At 38.9% G+C, this 27,998-nt stretch overlaps 2 protein-coding genes across 2 annotated transcripts; both read left to right on the top strand.

The window, feature by feature from the left end:
* The first annotated feature begins 308 nt into the window (after nucleotides 1-308).
* LOC145996370 (uncharacterized) lies at nucleotides 309-27,998 on the top strand. The gene is made up of 5 exons (XM_083132801.1): nucleotides 309-323; nucleotides 10,686-10,783; nucleotides 15,052-15,231; nucleotides 25,421-25,568; nucleotides 27,789-27,998. The coding sequence occupies exons 2-5, from the start codon at nucleotides 10,722-10,724 to the stop codon at nucleotides 27,996-27,998; spliced, it is 600 nt and encodes a 199-aa protein (XP_082988927.1). The 5' UTR covers nucleotides 309-323; nucleotides 10,686-10,721.
* Nucleotides 913-1,293, top strand: LOC145996371 (uncharacterized). Its single transcript, XM_083132802.1, has one exon. The coding sequence runs from the start codon at nucleotides 913-915 to the stop codon at nucleotides 1,291-1,293; it is 381 nt and encodes a 126-aa protein (XP_082988928.1).

Genomic DNA, 27,998 nt, shown 5'->3' with positions numbered 1-27,998 from the left:
CGTACGATGTGGATATTATATAGTTTTGCCAGACAGAATGGTATTCAATTTTGAAATTTGTGTGTATGTTCAATCTTCTGATCAGTACTAAAATACAGTGAAGTGTAATATTACAATATCTTTACGACCACAACTTACTGACTTCGATTCAATGGTACTTCTGCTCACAAGTGTACTACATCGCAGACCTTTGACCAAAACTGCCATATACCCGGCGGTAAGGGTCACGAAGAAGAAGAAGAAGAAGAAGATTACAAGTAACCAACGAGACCCAATTGTTTACAAATTTTTCAAACACAAACAGGATAGTTCTAATTACAAAGGTATGTACAAATAAGAATATCAAGATTAATGAATTCATTCTATACTGCTGGACAAAGAAAACCGGACACTTTAATATTTGACATCTGAATTGCAATTACTTATGAATTACGCTCTCAGTTTGGTAGTTTTCTGTAACTTTCGTTTTTGTTCTAATTTAACTTATTAATGTATGTAGAACATCCTCAAAGTTTGTTTTCTGTTGAATATACACTACCGACAAAAAGTTTAAGACCACCATGAAAAATGGCCAAAAAATCAGTATGGAGTGTTGTATGGAACCAACAGTTCCTGTCCAAGAAAGACGTGACGATGATACACATGGAAAATGCAATGTAGTCTAGTTTGAACCCCGTAAGACGCGAAACCAATTTTTTTCCGAATGTGTAGCATGTGGTTGGAAAAATGGAAAGTGACAAAAATGTTGCTGAAGTTGGCAACATTGCAGCTCTGTGCGTGAAACCGGTCAGTACGGTAGCCAGACTCATGCACATCCTTATCAGTGGCTCAGGGTCAGTTACTGTTCATGCAGGCGACATTGCGAGCCCATTATTGTGTGTGAGGTGTGCAAGGTAAGTGAAGCTGTGTGAAATGGCCCGTCATCGTGGGGAACAGGCGATTTCGGATGAAAAGCATGCTGTGATATGTGCACTGAAAGATGAAGGTTATTCGGAATGCGAGCTAGCAAGAAAACTGAATATTTCTAAGACTGTTGTTCATTGTGCATTGGACAGATACCGTAAAACCAACAGTCATGCTAACCGTGCACGTAGTGGAAGAGCTCGTGTAACGTCTGCAGCTGACGATAGATATATTACAGTAACTAGCAAATGGAACAGGCACCTAACAGCACCAGTCATCGCTGCTTCCCTGAATAACAGCCGAGTGACGCCTGTGGCTGTGTCAACGCTGAAGAATAGGTTGCGTGAAGAAGGGCTGCATGGCAGAGTAGCTGCTAGAAAGCCATTGTAACGACGTGTGAACAAGACGAAACAATTGGCCTGGGCTAAAATGCACCAAGGTTGGACTGTGGATAACTGGAAACGGGTACTTTGGACCGACGAATCCAAATATGAATTATTTGGCAGCAATAGGCAAACCTTTGTGCATCGAAAGGTCGGCGAGAGAATGAAAGAAGAGTGTCTCGTTCCCACAGTGAAACATGGGGGTGGAAGTGTAATGGTGTGGGGATGTTTTGCCGGAAACCAGATGGGCGACCTTCATAAAATTCAGGGAACATTGGTAAAAGAAGGGTATCATCAGATATTGGTGCACTATGCCATCCCCTCTGGTCGTCGTCTTGTTGGTAATGGGTTTATTTTTCAGCAAGATAATGATCCCAAACATACATCCCAATTGTGCACGCGGTATTTGGAACGCAAGGCAACAGCAGGAGCATTAGTTCTCATGACGTGGCCACCACAGTCTGCTGATCTTTCACCAATTGAACTGCTATGGGACCAAATCGATAGGGACATCAGGAAGAAGTTACCCAGCAACACTCAACAGCTATGGGAATTCATCAACGATGCCTGGCGTAACATTCAACCATCCTATCTGGAAAAACTATTGGAGCGCATGCCACGTGTTTGCGCTGCTGTCATTAAGGCCCATGGCGGGCATATTGATGAAAGCAAAATTTGAGGTGACATTAGTATGTATAGTGGCTGTACCTATGTTTGTACATTGCCAAGCAGATTCTTACATCTGTTTCTTGTACATTAATTACGAAATACATTCATTTCTACTGATTTTTGGCACTTTTTCCTGGTGGTCTTAAACTTATTGTCGGTAGTGTATTTCCAATAATTTAGTTAGCCTTCGAATCAGAATGTATGCGTTATCACAAAAAATGCAAGTGTCCGGTTTTTTTTGTCCAGCAGTATATAACGTGATAGTAGATTGTAGGGATGTGACGAAGCTGAAAATTTACCGATGCCGATGTACTCACCGATAATTTTTGGAACCGATACCGATGCCGATATTTAACCGATACATAAGATTATTAAACAGAAATGGGATGTTATTTTCAGCATGACAAAAGTAAATTTGCTATGTACATTTCTATTGCATATCATATGTACATACATATATATTCTCAAGAGATGCGAATGTACATTTGCATCTACAAAATGTTATGTGAACCTTTAAGAAGAACATGGATTCTCGAGAGATTAAACATTAGTACACAAGCAGTTCTTTGAAATGCAAAATGAATTCCTGTTCTGCCAGATTCAACTTCAGAAACACGAGATTTGGAAGCACTTCAGGAAGTAACCTACTTCTTCTCTTATCTCAAATCTGTTCAGCAACACTGAACACTCAATCACTGAATACTGATGCAGCAGGTATGTCCAAGTATTTTCTCAGGACTTGCTTCAATTTTGAATATTCATTTTTGAATTTCCAATACAACAGCAGATCCTGGTTCAGCAATGTTCTGTTTTATTTCCGATATATAGTTAGGTTGATCCTCTGAATGAGTTTGCAATAATTTTATTACAAAAACTCTACAATAATGACGAATCATAACCAAATTTTCAATAAATCTTACAAAACTAGAATATAAAACTTATTAGAAGGTAAAAACTCCAGTATAATCTGTACCGGTTTAAATATCGGATTTTTGCCGATTCCGATACCGATGCCGATGTGTCAATTTCGCCCGATTTTCATATATCTGTAATCGGCTTCGGCACATCCCTAGTAGATTGGAAAGCTTGTTAAGTGGCCAAATTGTAAAAAAAAAAACTGGGTTGGACCAAGACCATCTTGAGGTTCAGGCCGCAGCGCTCAGTCAACACGTCATCATCTGTAGTCGATCGTCTTAACGGTCGTGTAAACCCATTGTCGTATTTTTATTGTAGAGAATTAAGGTATATTCATTTATTTTATGGTGTTAAATTTTGACATTTACCCTCCCGACGAAAATACTAGAATATTGAATATTTACACTAAAATTTCTTTGAAAAATATTATCCGGAATATTTGTCGGCTACAGTAAAACTCGTTACAGCTTTTGTATGAAATTTTGTATGTAAGAATCAATGGATTAAATCAAAAATCCCGCATGTTAGGTGGACCGTAAACTTGCCAAGATACCTAATCAATTAAATTTTCTTTAACTTTACCGAAAATTAATCAACCAGATAATGCAGATATTCTGTGTAGCTATACAATCTCAATACAAAAACTTAATTTCTATAACCTCTCAGCAAATGTGAAAGAAATTGGTACAAGGGCAATGTTACATTTATGTGAATAAAGAATAAAGACTAAACCTAAATCACTTGTCACATTGTAATTTCGACCCTTTTGACTTTATTGAACGAAATATAATAAACAAATTGAATCTTTTCATTGTCGTTAGTAGGATGTGTTACAGAGTTTCAACATTTTTATTGAAAAAAAGAAAACATTAATATTTCGATCTTAGCGTTCATTTGGTAAAATAAACATTTGGAATATTTCCTTACACTGTGTTTACACTCTGTTAATAAAATCGTGAAGAATGTTAGTGAATTATGAAACATTAACACTGATTTAATAATCAAAATTAAGAAGATGGAAGCTTCACAAAGACAAAGATAAAATATAATAACAGTTCACATGAAACAACTTTATGAAATTTATTACACTTGTAGTTCATATTAATATAGCTAGGTAATAAAATGCTTTCTGTGTGAAAATATTTCCTGATTTAATGTTCGTCAGGAGACTAAGCTGAACAAAATAATATAATTCAGGACAATGTAAAATCCTGGAAAATAGTATAGCATACTCTTGTTATGGTAGCATCAAGACTCATTGTGTAAGATGGGTTTATCCGGAGACGTAGAATCGAGGTTTCACTGTATACTTGAGTTTGCGTTGCTGTTTTAACTCCACTTTATGCACAGATAAGATAATCGGGACTGAATCTACAGTTAAAAGTGGAATCCGAACCACTGTGTGTTTCCAGCGGATATCGAACTCGGGATCTTTTCATCTCAAGGTAGTGGCAATGCCGTCGCCTTGTAATCAAGTGAACCCGGGTTCGATACCAGATTGAGGCACATGGTGGTTCCGATACCATTTTTAAACTCTAGATCGCGTCCCGATTAGCCTAGCTGTGCATAAAGTAGAATTAAAACAAAAACTCGGAACTAATATATATAATTAAGCACACACACACACACACACACACAAATGCGCATATGTGTGTGTGTGTGTGTGTGTGTGTAAATAATGAAGAGTATACTTCAATGATTTCAACAAGTTATAATTCACAAGTCGTGTGTGGAGGCACAGGTATATCTTTATAAAATATAAAAATGCACATTGATAACTATTTTATGCAATACTTTGTACATGCCTATACTTCCGTTATTTTACACCGCTTTTCTGCCACTCTTGGCCAACCGCTACGATCAAAATGAGTGGCCATTGGAAGAACTTGATAAACGGCCACTCACAAAGAAACCATGAAACTTCGGTGATGAGATCAAAAGTAGATCACTTCACGCGCTAGGTCACCGCGCCAGAGAAATGTCTATATTTCAACAAGTACAGTCACGTTCATATCTGGTGGCCTCCCCGATGGCGCAGTGGTAGCGTCGTCGCCTTGTAATCAAGGGGTCCCGGGTTCGATACCCGGTGGAGGCACAAGTGGTTCGGATCCCACTTTAAACTGTAGGTCCAGTCCCGATTAGCCTTACTGTGCATAAAGTGGACTTAAAACAACAAATAAAACAATCAACGTTCATATCTGGGTTGTAATGATTTCATTGAAAGTTAATGCGACTGTTGGAACCCAGCAAGTGTCCGCGAGTGTGTAACATATAAAAACATAAAGTCAATTGTGGTCTACATGCAAAGTTTCTTAAAAATAAAACAAAAAAAGACTTGTAGAATTCTTTTTTAAATTTCGAAAACTCTAATCCACGGAAAAGTTTGAAGGGTACCCCTTTTAACAGAGACTGAATTATTTAGACAAACTTGAACAACACGATGCGGCTTCAGGAAAAAAGAAAATCTACGTGAAATTGTAGGTCGAAATTCGGTCGGCTATTTCTAAAAGTAAGAAAAGAAACCCTTATTAATCTTCATTAGGCCAAAGTCCCCTATCCCCCCCCCCCCTAGAAATTCACACAGATGGCGCTTCTGAGAAGTACATTCCCAGGGCGAATGGAAAATTAGCATCACGCTAAATCGTAATTAGGGGTGGCCACTAGCGGTTAAAGGTCGGCAATTCGCACGAACCGGGAATCGATAAGGAACCGCCTGGGATTAGATTTACGAGATTCCCCCTTCCACTTTCGTTAGATCTTGATTTCTCCCTGGTCGATCAACTTTGACTTTTTGCGGGGACCAATTCGAATACTTATCGTTCTTTTGATCTTTTCTCCAGTGATAGATCTGGCAGGGCGTTCGAGCTGTGTTTTCGGACGTTATTAAATCTTATGAAAATATTTACATATACGAGGGTAATTTGTCTTGTAGTGGCAACACTGTTGGTATACGCTTGTCAGTTGTCGCTGGGACAAAATACGACCGGGTCTTGTTTAGTCTTGTACTACTGATCGTGTGTAGGTGTTTGGTGCTGAAAAGTACTGTTGTGTGGTAGTTAGAAGATGTTAAAGTGAAGTGTGTGTATAATACCGCCCTGAACAATGTTCACGCGTGAAGAACAGAGAATATTCATCAAATTTCAGGTTGCACGTTTAAGGGTTGCATGGCAAATTCACAAGGACTTACGAGAGGCATGTGGGGATGTGGGGGACCACGCGTTACCGTATCGTACCGTTGCCAGATGGTCCAAGGCATTTGAAAGTGTTCGTTAATCAGCCGCGGAAGAACATGGTGGCGGGCATCCTACCACCTATAATAAATAAATATATTCAATCAATCATTCTCATCTGTTTCGTCGCCATCTGCCAAACGTTGCATCCGATTCAAAATGACAAAAACCAAATCATATCCCCTCCCCACCCCCTTTACAATACTTTCCGCGGTTTCCCAGATTAGTATCCATTACTCGCGATTCTGCTTTGTATTCTTTCGTAGCCTTCGAAATAGAGAAGTTTGAAGCACCTGGGTTTACTATATTATATATTTAAGTGCAGTTGTATCGGCCATTTGCATACATATGCTATTCTACCGGTAGAGGGCAACACTGTACAGCTAGATACCATCTTGAATCTTTAAGACACCGTACCGCTACATGACACCGAAGCCAAACAACGCTTCGTAAATATTTCATAACCATTAATCGTTTCCAGCTGTTATGACCAGAGCAATGCGCGTAGGGATATACACAGAGTGCACACACACACACACAGGGTGTACCAAATGTCCCATTACCCCCCCCCCTCCCCTTTGAATTGTAGACAAACCTGCAAACTGTTATTTTAACAGCATGCGTATGATGACAGGATGGTATACCATAAAATCAGACAAATGGCACTATTTTCTCCAGAGGATCTGTGTGCACACCGCCATTTTCAAGGCACAGTATTATTTGCCTCCAGTTGCGATGTGAAATCCTCCGTAACATAAGATGTCAGATCTGGATATAGGGGTGGCCATTTTAAGAGAATTCCTCCATGATGTGTTTAGAGACAAACGAATTGGACGAGGATCGCCAAATTTACCAGCACCTTTAAAATGGCCACCCCGAAGTCTAAATCTGACATCTTGTGATAATGCGCTATGGGACACATCAAACAGAAAGTCGCCCATAATCGTTATCAGACAACTGAGGAACTTCAAGAAGCTGTTTGCAGTGCGTTTGCTTCCCTCACGTCAGCCAAGTTACGGAGGATTTCACATCGCAACTGGATATATATATATATCCCCTAATATCCATGGTAAAGAATAAAGTAGTTATTCTAGGTCTTAAATTCGATTGAACCACATTGCTAATTATTTGCTTAGGGAAGTAACGAAATCAATTAACAAATCGAGCCAAGGCAGGTTACTCTATCCAGAAGAGAAAAAGATCATTACAAACATTATGATCCACAGGATAGACTTCCCTGGCGGAATGGTAGGCACACATTGTTGAAAGCTACGCTAAATAACAAAAAGAATGTTACTATAATTACACGTCAGTTGATGTTACACGGAGAAGACTGGCGATGGTGTTGTTAGAGATGACACACTCGGTTAGAAACCTGCTAAGCTCTCTAACTTCGTAACCGTTTCATGACAATTATCTTGTGGTTATCGACAATTGACTGTCGTACATGAGCAGCAGAGGAAGTTAAATGTGGTTGGAAGTATAGGGTGGGAATTAAAGGGGTGGTGTCAGAGAAGCTAATTGGGACCTAAAATTTATAACACGAACTGAACAGCAATGTGTCTCCACCGGGATCGAACCTTGAACCCCTTCATTACAATGCGAGAGCGTTACCACTGCACAATCGGGGAGGTGTTAGAGACAGGAACAAAGAAAGCAATAGAGAGAATGATATCAAAAAAGATAAAAACTGAATAGCAAAGAAGTAAATGTTGAAAGTAAGAAATAGTAGAGCAAGGAAGAGAAGAAAATGACAAATAAAGAAACAGAGAAATAGTTTATGTGTTCGTTACCATTGGCTACAAAGGAGTAAAAGTTACTAACTTAATTGAAAGCTTCTCTTTTCGTCACTGACACATTACACCCTTGCACAATAGGATCGAACTGATGAAGATTTTTCTTAAATGATGTAAAGCACTCTAGTAAATATTCAATAAATGTTTATATAAATTCCATAAAAACTAACAAACTATGCTAGTCAAATAGAATTTGAAAATCCCATGCTGAATGATGAGCAAAAATTCTTTGAAAATTGAAGGAAAAGGTCAGAACGAGAAACTTATTATTTTCTTTAGTCATTGCTAGTATTATTATTATTAACTAGTTGATTGCCCGGCGTTGCCCAGGTATCTATTTATCCCAATCTTCTATTAGAAAGGAAAATAATGAATTCTAACTATGTGTAAAATGAACTTGGGAGTTGCACGGCACTGGGAGTGTCACTATTCATCTCAGCGACCCCGAAAACTATTATTTTCCACACTAATATCGGTTGTTTTACATGTCATCTCCTACCCAACTCTAACCCCTAGGGGTGCTAGAGGTTCCTTGGAGTTGAACGGCATTGGGAGTGTCACTATTAATCTTAGCGATCCCGAAAACTATGAATTCCACACTAATATCGGTCGTTTTACATGTCATCCCTTCCCAACCACACCCCTAATGGTGCCAGAGGTTCCTTGGAGTTGAACGGGATTGGGAGTGTCACTATTCATCTTAGCGACCCCGAAAACTATAGATTCCACACTAATATCGGTCGTTTTTTATTATTTCTACATGTCACCTTCCCACCGCCACCCCTAGGGGTACCACAGGTGTCTTGAAGTTGAATGGCATTGGTAGTGTCACGATTCATCTCAACGACCCCGAAAACTATGGAGTCCACACTAATATCGGTCGTTTTAAGTTATTTTTACGTGTCACCCCCTTCCCACCCCCACCCCTAGGGGTGCCAGAGGTTCCTTGGAGTTGAACGGCATTGGTAGATGTAATAATCTTCAATTAGGCAAAACGTTAACAGAAGAAACAACATTTATTTAACTTATAACTTCATGTTATAAAAACTACATGAAAGACATTCAACAAAGACAAAACACAATCTATCTCCAACCAGACTTGTTCACAGTATATCTTCTTAAATCCTTTATCTTTTACTTAACTTCTATGAGTAGTGTCACTACTCATCTTAGCGACCACGAAAACTATGGATTCCACGCTAATATCGGTCGTTTTCAATTATTTTTACATTTCTTAACATGTCCAAAAGCAAAGATAAGAGTTTACTCTTCGCACTGGTAGTAATCAACTTTCGACTACACTAGACTGTTCAACAATCGTTTCGTTATAATCATTCAAACAATAGAAAAAAAGTTGACAATAAACTGGCTTCCCACGATCCTTAGAAACATTCTTCCTATCCAACTTTGTAAGTTTATCATCTTGTTTTAGTTCATGTAACTTGTTTAGTTTATATTTCCTTACAATTTTGAACACGTGAAATACGACAGTACATGCGCACAACGCCAAATATGCATTGTAACCTGAAATTTAACTTTTAATGAAAATAATATAACTTCCAACTATTACGTTCTGAAAGTTTGAAAATGCGATGTGTGTATATTATCTTTATTATAACTTATATTCATTCATTCATTGTTTTCTGCCTAATTGGCAGGTTTTTCACTGCAATCTCTAGCTTTCCCTGTTCTCTGCCTTACGCTTCGTAATAGCATACGACCCAGTTAATTTAATATCATCCATAAGCTGATATCTCTTTCTTCCACGGACTTTTCTTCCTAGTAGGTGTATTTCGGTACAGTTCCCGCCACTGAGTGATCTGTCGTCTGTTGCCAAACGTATATTTGGTGCAAACATGACGACTGACCGTGCTGTTGCACGAGTCCTACGAAAGGGCAAATCCTTTTCCCCTTGCCATCTGAGCCGACCTCTCTGACGGAGTGGTTATCGCAGGGCGCTACGACGCCAGGGGTCCTGTTAAAGGTCCAAGTATTTAAATAAATTCAATTCCGGTCCGGGAGAGAAATTCACCAATCGTAAATGAGTTCTGCACCGCAAATAACCTTTTTATCTTCAAATTACTACAATTAGATCCAGGAACCTTCTTTCCGGATCAATTTAAATACGGTCCAAGTTTGTTATTGCGATGAAACAATACGAAACTTTGACCGCATTTAAATTGTCCGAGAGAAAAGGTTCCGGTCCTGTTACGGAACCCAATAGAACCCATCAGCATTTTATGTGAAAATAGGGGGGAAATTTTCGTGATATCATTTTTAATTATAATTTAATTTAATAAATTCATCTTATGTAGTTCCTGGAACTTCACCAACCTTGGTCCTGTGTTCGATTCTTGACCTGGACATAGGTGTTCATTATGTGTGTGCTTTCACCAACATCACCATATCATCGCTCATTATCATCGTCGCGATTAGCCAAACTTGGAAGAAAGACGACTCTATACAACAAACATCAGCCAATCAAGACCTTTCCATTTTAAATACCTGCTCCCTACGTGTGGGCTACCTCCCCCTCCCCTCAGCCTTGAATGTGGAGACCAAGTGTTCGAACTTCCCTCGCAAAGGGAACAGCGAGCTCTGACTGGTAGAGGTAAAGCACGTGCTGTCTCCAGCTCTTCTGTCATTGGGTGTTAGCGCTCACGTGCTGGCTGCCAAGGACTTCCTGCAGACGACAGAGCACCGAGTGGCGGGAGCGGTACAATATTAAACTCTCTGCCTTGTAGGTCGTTTAGCAACAATTACAAATGCATTAATTGTTATGATTGCAGGCTCCATTCAAACAAGAAAGCATCAGAGTGAGAATCATGTCGTTGAACCTAACTCCAGATGTACCACCCCCAGGGTTTTCATTCGAAAACGTTAGAAGGTGAGTGAGGGCATAAAAACAGAACAATAGGAACAGAGGCGTCTCGTGAACGCATGCTTCAATTGTGGGGAAAAGGACAGCTTGTCCTGCGACGACATTCATGAGCATTTCTACATTCTAATTTCTTCATATAGGAGAAGTATTTATTTTACACGACAGCGCTGAACTAAGCTTATATTACATTTCTTGGATCTGAAGTGAAAGAAAGTAATAATTATTTTCCCACAATTGATGAATGCGTCAATTCAGATCCAAGAAATGTAATATAAGCTTAGTTCAGCGCTCTTGTGTAAAATAAATACTTCTCCTATATGAAGAAATTAGAATATAGAAATGATCATTAATGTCGTCGCAGAGCAAGCTGTCCTTTTTCCAACAATTGACGCATGCGCAGCAGTTAAGTTGAAGTTAAAGATGTTAAAAAGATAAATTATTCGAATTTAAAATACCTAAAAATCTTGTTAACATGTCTGATAAATATACAATTTATGAAAAGTTATAAAACAAAGATGAATCATATCTACTGCTTTTTAATTTTGACTTAGAATATGCTATTAGGAAGGTAAAAAAAACTAACAAAGTACTGTGACTCAACTGTTAGCATATGCAGATGATGTAAATACAATTAAGAATAATGCTAAAATATTTTTCAAAGCAGCTAAGGAAGTTAGCACAGGCCGAAACTAAGTGACAATTACTCGATTTTTGAACCAGTTTCCAAATTCAAGTACTTAGGAGTAATACTAACAAATGAAAAGTAGGATTAATTCGGAAAAATGCATGTTATTTTTCTCTTCATAAACTTTTGTATTTTCAGTTAATATCTAAGAAACGAAAAGTTGAAATATACAAAACAGTAATTTTTTCTGTGGATGTGAAAACTTGATCTCTTGAAGATAAATTGAGGTGTATTTGAAAATAAGATTCTTAGGAAAATATTTTAGCCTAAAAGGGATGAAGAAACAAGTGAATAGTGAAGTTTACATAATTTAGAAGTACATAATTTATGTTAGTTTCCAAGTATTATTAGATTGATGATTAAATCACGAATACTTAAGTGGGCACGAATGAGAAAGGAATAAAGGAGATTTTACAGGAATTTTGTTGGGGAAAACCTGATGGTAAGAGACCAAAACGAAGATGGAGGCGGACCTAAAAAGAAATCGGTAAAGATGGAATGGAATATATAAATCTTGCTCAGGATAAGGACAAATGGAAAACTGCAGCTATGAACTTTCGGATTCAAGAAGGCTAGAGAGTTAGTTAGTTAATTGATATTCAATGTAATATAATTTAACATATTTCAGAAACTAAAAGGCAGCAACATGGTATTCATATTGACAAGGGAATTCCTACAAAACTTATTTTTTTTCCTCGTAAGTTTACCAATAGCACTTACTTACTAATTATGAAGATGAGGATGACAATACGTTCCATCGTTCCTATATAAACGTTTCAACGTTTCGGTAAACGTTTTGGTAACGTTTCAACGTTTCGATAAACGTTTTAGTAATATTACTGTAATGTGAGCGAATGTGTGGGTGCAAACTGTCACTGACTTCAGTGTTTGTAAACGTCGTCCTAGTTGGTAAAATACCTATGACAAAGTATGAAACATCAGGAGATCTCATTGCTTTTATTGAACATTCTACTTACTTTAACAATAATGCAATCAATGACGGCTTGTAACCAGATATTGGCACACACTATTAGCATTTTACCAACTAGGACGACGTTCACAAACAATGAAGTCAGTGGCGGCTTGTAATCACACATTCGCGATTATCTTTAAAGCGGCTCGTTTGCAGACCCATGTTTACTGAGACTTTTTTGCTTCTATTGTCGTGTACTTTCACCTGTCTCAGTTTGCGCTATTACTTATGAGTAAAGCCCGGATTTCTATGTAATTACATATTTTTTCCTTTATATGTACAAGCGCGGAATTAAAATATATTGACGAATTACGTCAGTAGAGATGTGACAGTGAAGTTTTATATTACATATTTTTACATATTTTACTAAATGTTACATATTCCTAAGATATGAAATATTTTTTACATAAAATAGTCCTTAAGAGGAAAATCCAATGAACTTTTGGCTTACTAGTTAAAAAAGGATCTTCTCACTTCCCCTCCCCATTTCCAGGTCTAAAAAAATATAGTAACTTAAAAGTGCGATTTGCCTTCGTTGTACGTACATAGCAGTTCGTTGATTCGCCGCATCGTAACAATTACATCAAGATTCGACAGTGTTTCAGTTTCCAGTTTGTAACATGGAGCGGCAAGCAACCCACAGCGAACGAAGAGCAAGTACAACGCTGAGAGGCACTTACCTTTCATCCGTACATTGTTGTGATCGTTTTGATTTTTGCAGCCGGCGGCGACAAATCTTGAATGAAGTATTGTTAACTCAACCGTAGAATTTCGTATATATATTTCGTCGCCTTTTCATTTTAACCACTGGAGTTTTAAGAAGAGCTTGCCTCAGTATTTAAACAGTGTTTTAGCTGTAGAAAGCTGGAATGGCAGTCGATGATGCATTTAATACGGATGTTAAAGTTATTTTTTGTCGAGTGTGCGATAAAAAAGTTGGGTGCACTATGAAGTCTCAATTAGATCAATATGTTCGCACTTCACTTCATGTGAAAAACAAACAACTACGGAGTGAAAAGAAGCAAGTTTTACTAACCCAGATGCAAGAGGATTCTTCATTGAGTGTGTTTTACAAGGAAATGTGCGAAGCAATGATTGCAGCAAACATCCCTTGGTATAAAATTCAAGTACCGAAGTTCCGGGATTTTCTGGAAAAATATTGTGGCCGTAAACTTCCTGACGAGTCAACCCTTCGAAAGCGATATCTTCCACAGTGTACTAATCATTCCACCATAGCACGATTTGTGAATGACAGTCTTAAATTGTTGTATCCGGATGGCGTACAAGAAGAGAGAGTTCTTCTCATGTTCACAGACAGTGCGTCATACATGTTAAAACCTGCTACGGCACTTAAAGTGTTTTATCCTAACTTGATCCACTTTACTTGCTTGGCACATGCTCTCCAACGCATTGCTGAGGAGGTGAGAGGCAATTTCCCGGAAGTCAACCAACTTATTTCTTCCACGAAAAAGGTGTTTCTGAAGGCACCACAACGTGTGCAAGTTTACAAGGAACAATTGCCAGGTGTACCACTTCCTCCGGAACCTATTCTTACTAGATGGGGCACTTGGATCCGGCAAGTAAGTTTTACAACGAACATTTTGAAGAAGTGAAATCTGTGCTTGACTCATTTTCGGCGGACTCAGCTGTATCGGTACGCACTGCTCAAAATCTCTTCAAGGACACCAAACTTGCTTGCGATATGGCATACATAAACAGAAATTTTGGTTGGATTGATACAAGCATAAAAAAACTTGAAACTGTTGGGCTTCCTCTCCTGGCAGCCATGGATATATATGAGGATGCAAGAAAGAAACTGTCTGCTGTTGGAGGAGATGTGGGAGAGAAAGCTCGAAGAAAATTTGACGCAGTGACTGAAAGAAACCCAGGTTACGTCAGCTTATTTACAGTGAGCCGCATTCTCAATGGTGAAACAGTTAACCCTCCCAATGATATTTCTCCCGACCACATTCACCTCCTGAAGTACGCTCCGGTTACTTCTTGTGACGTGGAGAGAAGTTTCTCTGCGTACAAGAACATATTATCTGATCGGCGACAAACATTTACTTCTGAACATTTGGAAATGTACCTGGTAACATATTGTAAGTTAAATAATTAAATACAGTGCCTGCCCCAAGATCAAAGGTAACCTGAATTTTTGTAAGTGCTTTTTGAGTGAAAAATTTGGGCAACGAAAATTTACTACTGAACATTTTGAATGGTACCTGGTGACATTGTATATTAAATATTGAATATATTCAAATTGTGGTTAATATTTTTGCTCTATAAGAACATAAAAAATACTTAATGTAAGCATTGTAATATTGTAACTTCAATTTTTGTAAGTCTTTTTGAAATAAACATATTGGAACATATTGCGTTTGGAATAAATATTTATAGTACATATTTCATTATGAATTTACATATTTTTTACATATTTCAGACATTTTTATTACATATTTATGTAGATATTTTAGGGGTTGATATTACATAAAAATCCGGGCTTTACTTATGAGACACCCTGTATATTATGCAAACCATTAAAAAGGAACTTAAATACTGCTTTATGTACGCCATTGATCTGTTAGGTGTAAGAACAATCTACCTTCTTTACAGAAATGATGATCTTAAGAAGCAAGGAATTTTCCCTCCTGAGATAGTCGTAACAGGCACAACAGTTGTTGGCCTCACTTATGAGAAGGGCGTCATCTTAGCCGCTGATACAAGCGCCACGCAAGGAGCTACAATATACAAGAAGGGCAACAGCAAGATCTTTAAGCTGGCACCGAACATTTAGTGAGTAATTTCTCATAATAAGAGTTTCCAATAATTGATTAAATACCTTTCTTAGCAGGCGTCATCTCCAGGAAGGTATCAACTCAGGGCAAGCTCCTGCATTTATCGACCTGTAGGGTGTACTACTAAGTGGAAGGGATGTTGACAAGTGAGTTTCCGAACCACTATGTGCCTCCACCGGGCATCGAACAAGGGACACCTTTCTTAAAAGGCGACGACGTTACCACTACGCTATCGGGGAGGGAATACTTAATCTTCGTGGGACAATAGGCTAATCTAGAAAATTTCTGGGAGGGGCACAGAATATGGTATTAAGTATATGACAAGATGTGACACTTGAAATATAAATGTGCAGATTTTAGGACATTCTATAACAGCCTAAAATTACACCACACACACACACTTATATATAAATAGGCCTTTGTGTGTGTGTACAGTGTCTCTCAAAAGTTTTAGGACAACGACATTTTAAACTAGGCAACCCAATTTACACAAGCCGTTGGTGGGTTGCGTGCAGAGTTAGGCTCAATTTCAGGGTTGCCACATGCACAATAGATATTTATAAAAATACGCGAAAGAAATATAAACAAGTATTATTGCATGAAATTATTAAAAATATCACTATTATATCGCAAATGACAAAATTATTTCTGAAAGAAAAAAATAGGTTTTCTAGTATTTCATCGCTGATGAGTCTACAGTAAGGAAAAGAGGTGAGAGGAAACGAAAGGTTACAAAAGAGAGGAGAAAGAGAAAGCGAAAGGAGAAGAGGAAAAGTAGAGGAGAGAAGAAAGATAGGATAGACGAGGAGAGGAGATGTAGTGAGGAGAATGGAAAAAGATTCGAGGAGAGATGAGGAAAAAAGAACAAAGAAGAGAAAAGAGGAGGAAAACGAGAGGAGAGGAGGAGACGAGAAGACGGAAGTGGAGAGTAGAGTAAAGGAGAGAAAAAGAGAAGAACGAAAAAAGAGAGAATAGTGCTGTGGAGTCGGAAATCTAAGACAGGAAAGGAGATAAGAGGAGTGGAGAAGAGTGGGATGGAGATAAGATGCGAGAAAAGTAGGGAAGGCGATATGAGATAAAAGCAGAACGGAAAGAGGGGAGAGAAGAGGTAGTTGCAGAAAATATCGTCTGAGCGTCAAGAATGGATGCATTGGTCAAATTATCGACATGAAACATTCAATAACATTTTGAAATGTACTGGAGAATATATTAGATCGGTGCGAAATGCCTTTTGGCTGAGTTCAGAACAAATTAAAATCTTCTATGTAAGATCTTTGATTTTACCAGCGATTACACCACTAAAAAAAGTGAATGTAATTTTTAATATTTATAAGAATTATTCAATTTTCCTCCACTTCTAGGTCCGTTGAAATGGAGATTTTGTAATTCAATATTTCCCCTCCCCCCATCGTTAATTCCAAACTGAATCATTCCGTTTCACACGGCGTGGACAATGAACACAATGGGATATGTCCATAGGCGCCGACTCCATGGGGCTTGGGGGGGGCTCGAGCCCCCCCAATGTTAACGATGTGGGGGCAGAGCCCCCCAAATAATTTTGCTTTAGAGGATCTAATGTATTATTTTGCTTCTCTTGTAAAGTTTACTCAGAATTGTGCCACATGAACTTAACTTTAAATACACATTTGAAATGTTCTAGACCATCAATTTGGGGGCTGAGACTGCTAAACCATCAACTTGGGGGGGGGGGGGGGAGCTATAACCAGAGACAGCAAAACACATGACTTATTACTATATACTAAGTATGTAATTATGAGTATTGTTAAATTTTTTACTAGAAAGAGTTTCAAAAGACGATGTGCATGAACTAGGGTAGTGGATGAGACTTTTGGGCTACAAATGGCTCTAACATGACATTCAGAACGAGATCATTGATATATTAGGGAGATCTGTTTTGCGCTCTGTGGTAGCAGATATTAAAAGTAGGGAATATTTTGCTATTATGGTTGACGAAATTTGTGAAATATCCATTCGTGGACAATATTAATATTCTGCATTAGAACTGTGAATAAAAATTTTGATATTTTTGAGGAATTCATGGGCTTTTATGAGATTCCGAACACTGAGATCAAAACTTAAAAAAGGGAGAGAGTGAGTCATTCATTAATTTATTTCAGTGATCAAGTAACACTGACTCCTGTGTTGCACGGTTGCGATGAACACAATTGCTGTGTTGTGTGTTGTGAACTGGCAGCTAACGGGCTGTTGGCCACTATACCGCGGAAGTGTTCACTGGTCTGTGCGAACATATGGTGCTGGGAGCCCGGATTTTCAAGCGGCAATACTTCTTGCATTCGGCACCAGAGTGCAGCATATACAAGGCATGCCTAGGGGGACTCGAGGCGGGCTGCACTACATAGTTGCAAACTTTAGTGTGAAGTCGCTAAACCTGGCGGATTTTCAATTCCAGTGGGCGCTAAAGTTCACGGAATAGTGACGAGCGACTTTTCTTTAGAAACTAGTCTGCAGGAGTTACATATCTTTCAAGGTTTATATGATTTGGGCATGTGCGGCTAAGGGCCATTCAGACTGTGCAACTTTTTTTTAGTAATCGACGTTTTTAATGCAAAAAAAAAAAGAAGAACTCTCACCGAATTAAATTGCAAAGGAAAGTGCCGACTACATTTACATCAATTGAACGCGCATTTTTATGGTAACTATACTCAGAATAGTATGGAGTCCTAGGCCTAAATAGCTGTTACCGTAAAAAAAATTAATTGATGTTAGTAAATTATTTTTATCATTCTCTACGTTATTGGAATATGCTTATTGTGAAGAACAAAATATAACTTTCAGAATACTAGAGATGCATTTTTGCTACACATAATATTTTCTTCTTTGAAGTTAGAAAGTTAAAATGAAATATACATAAATTCTCATTTGAAATTAAGTATTTTTTTAATGAACATATAAACGCACAAACATTGAAATTTAATTTATTGGTTGGAATAAACCTGATGTAAGTTGTTCTTTACAGCACTTTTTAAAAATATGTTTTGCATTTTTCACCAGTAAATTTGATTCAGCAACTTTTAGCGCATGTTGAAGATTTAGCAACTTCTGCGTTTCAGTTGTTGGCAACACTGTTGCTGTGGGAGACCTGCAAGGGACACGTTATTTTTGGAAAGGTCAAGTTCCCTTCCTTTTGCGGGGCAATAAAAAAGCCTATGCTCTTTGGCGGCAACCGGCAAAACGCGGTTAGAGTGGTGTCGACTGTTGGAGAGCAGAGCGCGATATCTATTGGCAAGCGGTTGGGTGACCTTATGTGCATTGGCTTTCAGACGTGCGTGCGTGTGTGTGTGTGTGTCAGTGGCGTATGCAAGGGGGGGGGTTACCGGGTTTAACCCCCCCCCCCTTGAGCTTTTGAAATATTATGGAAAATGCTGTAGAAAAAAATTAAAAATGGCTAATTTATCACAGTCAAAGATCTGCGACAGTAATAATAATAATAATAGTAATTTGAATTATTATTCCCATGCAGCATGAAGAAAAACACAACATTCCAAACACAATCTAAGCGGCCGCAAAGTTCAATTTTGCAATTTTTTTTTGCAAAAAGTCGCGCAGTGAGAATTGTGAAAATTCCTTGCTTCGTCCTTATTGCAAACGTTCTTCCCGGTACTGATTTCACATCCCCTTGTGAACTCTCAAGTGATGCTGAGTCTACATCCACATCATTAAATAATGTTGAAGAAGTGCTTTGTGAATCACCTAGAAGTGATAAATGTGTTGGAATGTCTATAAACTTACTTTTCAACGAAAACATAGACTCAGTGGAATTTAGCAACATGTATTCTCGCGCTTCATCATCATCCTGGGCGAGTTCCACAGGTAAAGGTAATGTAAATTCCCCCGTGCATATAGCACCGTGCCATGGTGGGCCCCAAAGATTCTCGATCTCGAACTATTTTGCAGGTGATGTGATCAGCACCATGCTCCGGCAGCCTTCATCCCCCAAGGTTGCTCTCAGATACCCATTGCTATGAGGCTGGGTGCGGAGACAAGGCTGGATAAATTCCAACCAATTCCGGGAATCGAACCCGGATATCCCACGAGGTTGTCAGATTAGACCACCGCGGCTCCTTGAATGAGTTTCATATTTCGATTATTTCAATAAATTTAATATATTTGCTTGTTTTTATGGATTTTCTTCACACTTAAAATGTCTCACTTATCATATACAAATAACGTTGACTAGACAATTATTTTGAAACAAAAGAAATGTAATTTTGTTCTATTTCTTTCATAAATAGCAGCTGCATTAGTATTAATTATTAGTAGTAATTAAACTAATTAATTAATTAATTATAAAAATATTAATTAATTATTATTATTATTAATTAAAGTATAATAAAACAATGGTAATGTGAATTTGTAGAAAGTTTTCGAAATAACACCCCCCTTGATGAAATCCTGCGTACGCTACTGGTGTGTGTGTTGTGCCGTGTGTGTGTGTGTAGTGTAGTGTTGTGTTTTGTACACTATGAATACTGTTAGGAGTTTGAAAGAAACTCCATTTTCGCGAATGAGCGAAGCAGAACGAACTGAAGTAAAAAGGATGGGCCCTCACCAGCCGGACCTCTACATTGTACAAGAGGTAGAATACAAGTAAAATTCACCACAGTGGTTGCAACAGAAATTACTAAAGGAACTGTATCCTCTATAAAGGTAAGTGCCAGCATAATGTAGAATTTAGTTTCTCTTGATATCATTATTAAGTGCATTGTGCGTCGGTGTGTGGCGTTCAATTACTCGACCCACAGTGAGAATTTTATTTTTTTCTGTGTAATATCTAGAGCTCAATTATAGGCTTCGGCCGGTTATCCTTCAGGAGGGAGTTCATGTGCAAATGTATAATTGAAAGTGCATATTTAGAGTGTGTTCTTTGGCCACTTATTCGGACAAATCAGTAAGTAGTCTTGTTTGTAATAGATACATTAAAAAAATATTTTAATATACCTAAAAGAGAATTGTTATTCTTTTTTCATCGGACAGTTCTTGTAATTGAACAATTCACTCGAAGCATGGATGGGCAAAGGACACATTCTGGGCGTTTGTTACCATTTGCACATAGCTATACAAAAAGACTGCCTCTGGAACGATTAGTTTCGTGCAATGCATAAGATCAAGGATGGTAAATATGTTTGATTGATTTTTTGGTGTTTTAAGTCCAATTTATGCTCAGTAAGACTAATCGGGACTGGACCTACAGTTTTAAGTGGGATTCGAATAACTAAGTTCCTCCACGGGTATCGAACCGAGGACCCCTCGATTAGAAGGCAACGACGGGTAAATATGTTAATAGTAAGAGTGTGCCGCGGCATCCTGAGGGGCGCAGGGGCGCTGCGAAATGTTCCAATATTTTCACTGAATTGTTAGTCAGTGCTATGGATGTTTCAAATATGTGCTTATTTAGTACATTTTTACATATGAAATGTTTCTGAATTTGAAATACGTGTTTAATTTTTAACTTAAGGCATGCAATCTTACAAGTAACTGACTGATGCAAGTGTTAGAGAGGGCTACATTCTGGGCGCGGCGGAAAAATCTTGAAACGCTAAGGGCCCCGTGAAGCAAAGAAATTTGAGAACCCTTGCATTAAATGGTCAAAAATCAATCTCTCTGAACCATGGCAAAATGATGCTAGGAGGGAAAATACGAAAAACGAGGGAAGAAGGAACATATGGAATGTCACATTGATCATAAGCATCCCAACCGAGTTATTGTGGGCGGGGCGAGGTCATTCTGTATAATTCCCAAATATCTTACATACAAAATATTTTTTTTCTGGACTGGACGCGTCCTCCCCTCTGTCCCGCTAACGATGCACGTGCTTTCAATGCTGAATGAATGTGGTTGGTTAACATATGGTCGGTGTAATAGAAAGTAGATTGCGAAGTATGGTAGTCTTGCATTGTACATACCTGAGATTGCATGTTATACTAATTAGGTTGCACTAACCATTACTAATTGTAAATTGCGTAATTAAAAGGGTGTTAATTGAAAAAAAAATGTATTACTTCAAATATAGCGTGATTTTTGTGGGAAATAGTTGAAAATAAGTTGAACTGTTATTCCTACTTTTTCAATTGAAGATGAAGTTACAAGGGAGAGAAGTAAATCTCCATTCAGTATAAAGAAATTATTGTGAACACCCGTATGTGAACAGCACGCGACGCCACTGCTGTCCTGACTAAATCGGTGGAGGTGTAAACGAAACACTTTCCACGTAAATCAACACAGCTGTTCACTAACGTGGTTTCGCAACATGTGTATTTGTTTGAATAAAGCCCCTATCTCACGGAACTGGATTTCTAGTTAGTTGGCGATGAACTAACTTTCTGGGTAGTAATCATGGCCGCCTGGCTGACTGCTTGACTGGTTTTGAGGAATAGGACATGTTCTAATTGCTACTAACTTCTTCGACTAGATTCTGTGGAACAGCCAATCAGAGCAAAGTTTGGCCATGTGAAGATAATCTGTGAGTTTGTAAAGTAGCCTTTTTTTGTCTGTGGCTTCCGAGTGCATACAACACGAAAGGCAAGTTTACAATTGAAAAAGCTAAAATATTCTTCCATACGTGTATAATAAACGTTGTAAAGTACGTATTTTATCAGCGCCGTTCTTCTCTACCTAAAACCATTTAATGCGATGCGATATTCCTCTCGGTTGGATAGTTATCGTATTTTAAAAGTGTGAAGTGATACGTTGTTTACATCTCGCGCGGCCGCCATTATGGAAACGAAAGACTATCGACAAGTACGGTATAACAAGTACCGTGTGAGGCGAAAACTAGCAAATGGGTAGCCAGTCCATCGTCAACTAGAGCATTACAAATAGAAATCCAGTTCCGTGTGATAGGGGCTTTAACTGCATATAATTCCTTTAATTCTAATTTTAGTCGATACACACAGCTGTTGTGATGCCTATGTTTCTGATGACATGAGAAGCAGGCACGTATCCAGGAATTCCTTTCGGGGGGGGCTCAACACCATTTTTTTAAGGGGTATAGTAAGAACCTCACAATTGTGTGTTTAAGACCAGAGGTGGCAATTGGGTTCCAAAACGGCGACGGGGGGAGGGGGGGGGGCGTGAGGAGGGCGTTGCAAGGAAAGTTTACTTTCTCTTGGTAGCCAAGGCTTAACATTAAGAGGTCATAATGTTGAGGCAAAAAAATAAAAAATGTGGAGCAACTATTCCTTAAATCGTTGCCACTGTAAGGCTTTCATTTAAATCGGAACATTTTTTACCACTCGACTCCTCTGTTTCCATACATTAATATTGTGTGCCGGAACCATCTCAGTATGTGGGTTTGTCCATTTCTTCTCATCAGGCATAAAAACATCTATGGTGTCTTTGAGTGTTTTTACGAAGCTGTTACACATGCACGGGATGGACAATCCACTCGACAACGCGAGATTCAAATTGTGGGCTGCGAACTGGACGCAGACAGCTCTCGAATATTTCTCTCTGATTCGAGCCTGAACACCACTTACGTGTCTTGTCCTCCCATTTTTTCAGCTCTTATAAAAGCCGAAACCCACCAAATTGTTCAGATTCAGGCCTTAGCACTCACAAGTGTTCAAAAATGCCTGTCACTGCTTCCGCTGTCTTGTCATATATCGGCAGGAAACAAAGGAAGTCTTCTCGAATACAGGTGGATCACGAAACAATTAATGCACAGTGAAAACCCTTCCGTTCCCAACACATCTAATGTTTCGTATCCCAGTATGATGAAATGCTTACTCATTTATCTCCAGTGACGTGCCCAAGGGAGGTTTGGTGAGGTAATAACCCCATTTGATCCAGTATTCATTAAAAAAAAAAAAAAGGAACGTCAAAGACAGGGAAAAAAATGGCAAAATCAGGACTGACCACCAACAATAGTATGCGTAACCCCTCTCCCTTCCGAAAATCCTGGGCACGCCTCTCTTCACGCCTCTTATCTCGGACACAATTTTTAAAATCAACTCACCAGAAGTTTTTATCATCGTATTGGAGATTGAAGTAAGATGCGTTCTTCCTGCAGGTTTGGATATGATCCTTTAGGGTGCTGTCGTCTGCCTGCCTTCACACCTAACCTTAACAAGGTCCTAATTTTCCATCCTTGTGTCTTGGATTTTCAAGACTTAGGAAGGTTTCAGACCGAAGGGACACGCGATACATGTCGATTGGAATGGTTACACCGTAGCGACACAAAAGGCCGCACAAACCTAATCTTCAGGCGACACGGTGTGAAATCTCTCTTATTAGGCCACTGTCATTGTCACCTCGAAGTAGTAGCTCTTGTTGACCACAGAAAAAAATTATCCTCAACCGGTGGGAATGCTCCTCAGTTTTCTTCTCTCTCCTATATTTTCTGTGCTTGTTCACTATACAGGCAACACCTTACTATGTAGACATTTTAACGAAAAATCGGTTGAAGTCCAGGATGGCTAGGGGGCTCAGTTGGTAGAGCCCTGATTTGGGTCCTGGTAGAGCCTGCAATTTCCGCCTAAAATGTCTACATATGCAACATCTTCTTGCTTTCTCTTCTCGACATTCATAAAATTTTCGGCTGTCTCTTTATTGTAGTTAAGTGTTTAAATGTGTCTCGAACCCAGTAGGCTTAAACAAAAGTATTTTTTTATACCATGAAATTCTCGAACTGCATATACGAAATTTAGTTCTGGCAAAATTAAATCATCACTCAAAACTTTGCTTTTCAGTTGATCTATGCAGTTTATTTCTGTTTTAATAAACCACTCCAATATCCGGTACTGCTGAAATATTCACTTTAGAGAGAGACCTTTGATCTCTTCGGCCCTCGAACCGAACTAGCACTACACTGAGGCCCCGGAAGTTCTGCTGTCTTCATTTTCGAATCACTATATCTTATAAAGCAATCAGAGGACGCTGACTGATCTGATCACCAATCGACTGTATGTCACACTTACCTCTGAAATCTCATTAACCGATTCTTTGTACAGATCAACCGAAAAATTGAATCCGCGAATTTATATGCTCATTATATTCTAGAAAGTTCCGCAGATAAAACGATTCGTTAATATTGCCAGTAGTTGACTCCTTCTCTCATTCAAGAACGTACCCTCTCCCGTCTTCCAGAGATTAGAAATTACAACGAATCGCCCTACGTGTGGCGCTACCTTTGTTGTGCAGCTTCCAAATGCTGACAAGTTTCTATATAGTGCTCAAGTGCGCTGCGACAACACCGAAAGCGCAAGAAAAGTGTACGTGCAATATTATCAACAACAGGGTTATAGACCATTCTCCGTCTTGCCTCGATAATTGTCTATCTCCTTAAATCATCGTCACATTATTAAAAAAGCCAAAAACCTGATTTTATCTAGTGTAAAATAAAAAAAAATCCTGGGGGGGCTCGAGCCACCTCAACCCCAGCTTGGATACGTGCTATTAACAATAACAGGGTTATAGAACATTCTCCATCTTGTCTCGATAATTATTTCTCCCAAATTATCATCACATTATTCAAGAAGCCAAAATCCTAATTTTATCTAGTGTAAACAGAAAAAATTCCTGAAGGGGGGCTTGAGCCTCCTGATTCCCACCTTGGATACATGCTATTGACAATAATAGGGTTATAGAACATTCTCAGTTTTGTCTCGATAATTATTTCTCCCAGATTTATAAATTTATTATCTTCACATTATTCAAGACGCCAAAAATCTAATTTTATCTAGTGTAAATTGAAAAATTTCCTGAGGGAGAGGGGGGGGGGGGGGCTCGAGCCATTAACAATAACAGGGGTATAAAACATGCTCCGTCTTGCCTCGATAATTATTTCTCTCCTTACATTATTTTCACATTATTTAAGAAGCCAAAAGCCTAATTTTATCTAACGTAAACTGAAAAATTTCCTGGGGAGAGGGTCGAGCCCCCTGTGCCCCATCTTGGATACGTGCTATTGTCAATAACAGGGTTACGGAACATTCTCCGTCTTACCTCGATAATTATTTCTCTCCTTAAAATATTATCACATTATTTTATTTCACACCACAAGAAATCAAAAACCTCATTTTATCTAGTGTAAACCTAAAACTTTCGGGGGGGGCTCAAGCCCCCTAAGCCCCCCCTCTGGATACGTGCCTGATGAGAAGAGTGTCCAAATTGGTTAGGCAGCTAGAATGTAATTCTATTTCTTGCAGCTGTTGCGGTGCCGGTTGTTCTGCCGATCTCGAAAGGGTGTACGAATTAGTGAGAGCTCAGTTAGAATTGGATTGGCTGAACGAGAATCACTCTGCCCGTGTTTCGTCACCTACGCAGATGATTAAACGGATCCTTTACAGATTCAAGGTGCGTAAATCCATAAAGCATCGGATTTGTTCGTTCTATATAACCTTAGTTCATGGGTGCGAGACAAATAGTAACTCATGCCTATGTACAGTCACCGGCAATAAAAGTGGGACACTTTGATCCTGCAAGGTTTATGTGTGTTGCCTAACTGTACGGTGATAAGTCGATTTTAATAACGCCTTCATTAACTAAGTAATAATTATATACATGAGGGTGAATCAAACGAAGCCCTTAAAATACAACAAAAGTTACGCACACCTCATATATACATGAGGTATTCCTTGTTACAAAATCCGCAAGGTTGTAGCACTAGTCACGTTGGATACAAAACATCAGTTTGCCCCAATTGTCAATATGTCAGCTCCACAAAACACTTCCACGAGTCAAGAGTAGGGATTTCTTGCAGACTGCAACCTTAAAAGTGCTGCATCGTTTTCCGGATAAAGAATATTTAACATCGCTGCATATGCCGACCACTACAGCTTGTATACAAATATGCGCAACCCGAATGATATTTCTTTCTGGAATCCAGTCAGTTACTCAACACTGTTAATATGTGTAAATGAGCAAGGATTCTGTGCTGAGTATGGTAAATTTGTGCCATCCTACACGAAAGAAGAGCGAAAAAAATGAAGGTTTTCATTTGATTCACTTTCAAAATGCCGTATTATCTTCAGGAAAACAGAATCGTGCCCAGAAGGGACACCGTCAGGCTCGCGAGCGTGTGCGTGTGTGTGTGTGTGAGAGAGAGAGAGAGAGAGTAATAAGGAGACAGAAACAGAGTGATAGAGAAGGAGAAAGAGAGACAGAGAAAGATAACTAAAGTGATAGAGGAGAGCGAGAAAGAGAGAAAGATAGAGATAGTAATAAAGAGACAGAAAGAGAAACTGAGTGATAGAAGAGAGAAAATAAAGTATATATACAGGGTGTCGTTTTAATGGCGCCCTCGGACCATGGAAACGTATAGAGGACATCAAAACAAACAATTTTTCTCCGTAACACTTTTCTCGTTGGTGCATCATTTCGGCGCTACAGTCGTTCAGAAAAGCCCGTTTTGTCGCCTGGATGCTGGCAACCCAACACAACTTTGATCGTATCATAGCCTACCAGCCAGAAGATCAGCAGTTATCTCAGGGGAAGGGGGAAATGAACGAACGATATGAGATGTGGTAAAAACGTATTCAATATCGGATTTTGTCTCAGCCTACATGTCAAATATCAACAACAATAAATTATATTGTATTAGAGCTTACATGTGGCTGTTTACGCCCAGCTACATGTCAAATATTTGCAAATCTCGTTGCAAGGTTGATATCTACAGGCTTGTGTCCAGATGCCTTGTGGTACTTTTGTGCTGATAACGGAAGTATCCGAGTTTCACGTTGTTACATTACGGCTAAGACACTTACAACCACAGTGACAATCTAATGATGAATGAGTAACGAATATACTTCCCTGTTCACAGTAGGAAACTATTACATATGTATCCGGTGCGTAGATAAACACAGTCGTCGGAGAGCTTGTATTACAACTACGTACTTATATCCCTGCTTTTCAACCATTTTTGCCACTTGCACTGAATATACATTATATGATGTGTTGCTTACCTTTTGAATTTTGAGTTCTTTCATTTCTATTTTGTCATCTGTTCAGTGTACAGACAACTAGTATCAGAAGGACGACGTGGATAGACTAAATTGTAGATGCCAACTTGGTAACTAGATTTGCAAGTTGACATGTAATCTGAGAAAAAAAATTCAATATGACCACTTCCACTTGAATTCTATTTTCTTTCTACCATTTTTCGTATCGTTTGTTTACTTCCTGTTGGGTTAAAGAACGTGTTTTTTCTTTTTCTGTTTTACTTTGCATAATGTGGCTGATTGTAGCTATGTCATTTTTAACAGAATATGTGTGTTCCTGGCAACCCTGGAACGCATCGCTTCACAACGGGATATGACGTCACAGATGCAATCAAATGTTGTGTATGGTTGCCAGCATTCAGGCGGCAAAACGGCCTTCTTTGAACGACTGTAGCGAAGAAATAATGCACCAACGAGAAAAATGTAGAAAACTTGTGTGTTTTGATGTCCTCTATACGTCTCCATGGTCCGTGGGACCATTAGAATGACACCCTGTGTGATACAGAGAGAAAGTGCGAGAGCGAGCAACGAGCACGTGCAAAAAATATTCACACATGTTTCCATTGCATATTTCCAGGGCCATCTCCCGATAGCAGTCATTATAGGAGGTGTGGACATTACAGGTAGCCACTTGCATACTGTGTACCCGTCTGGCAGCTCTTATGAATGTACCTACTGTGCTCTCGGAAGCCGAGGATACTCCGCCAACCGAGTTCTGGAGAGCCAATGGTGTACGGACATGACGGTCAGTGCCATCTTTTGGTTGAAAGTTGAAACTAAGAGTTAG

The sequence above is a fragment of the Lepisma saccharinum genome, chromosome 12 (assembly GCF_977018435.1).
Source record: "Lepisma saccharinum chromosome 12, izLepSacc3.1, whole genome shotgun sequence".
NCBI classification, from domain to species: domain Eukaryota; kingdom Metazoa; phylum Arthropoda; class Insecta; order Zygentoma; family Lepismatidae; genus Lepisma; species Lepisma saccharinum.
Note: the sequence above shows the minus strand (reverse complement) of the source record. Positions and strands in the feature narration are given on the sequence as shown.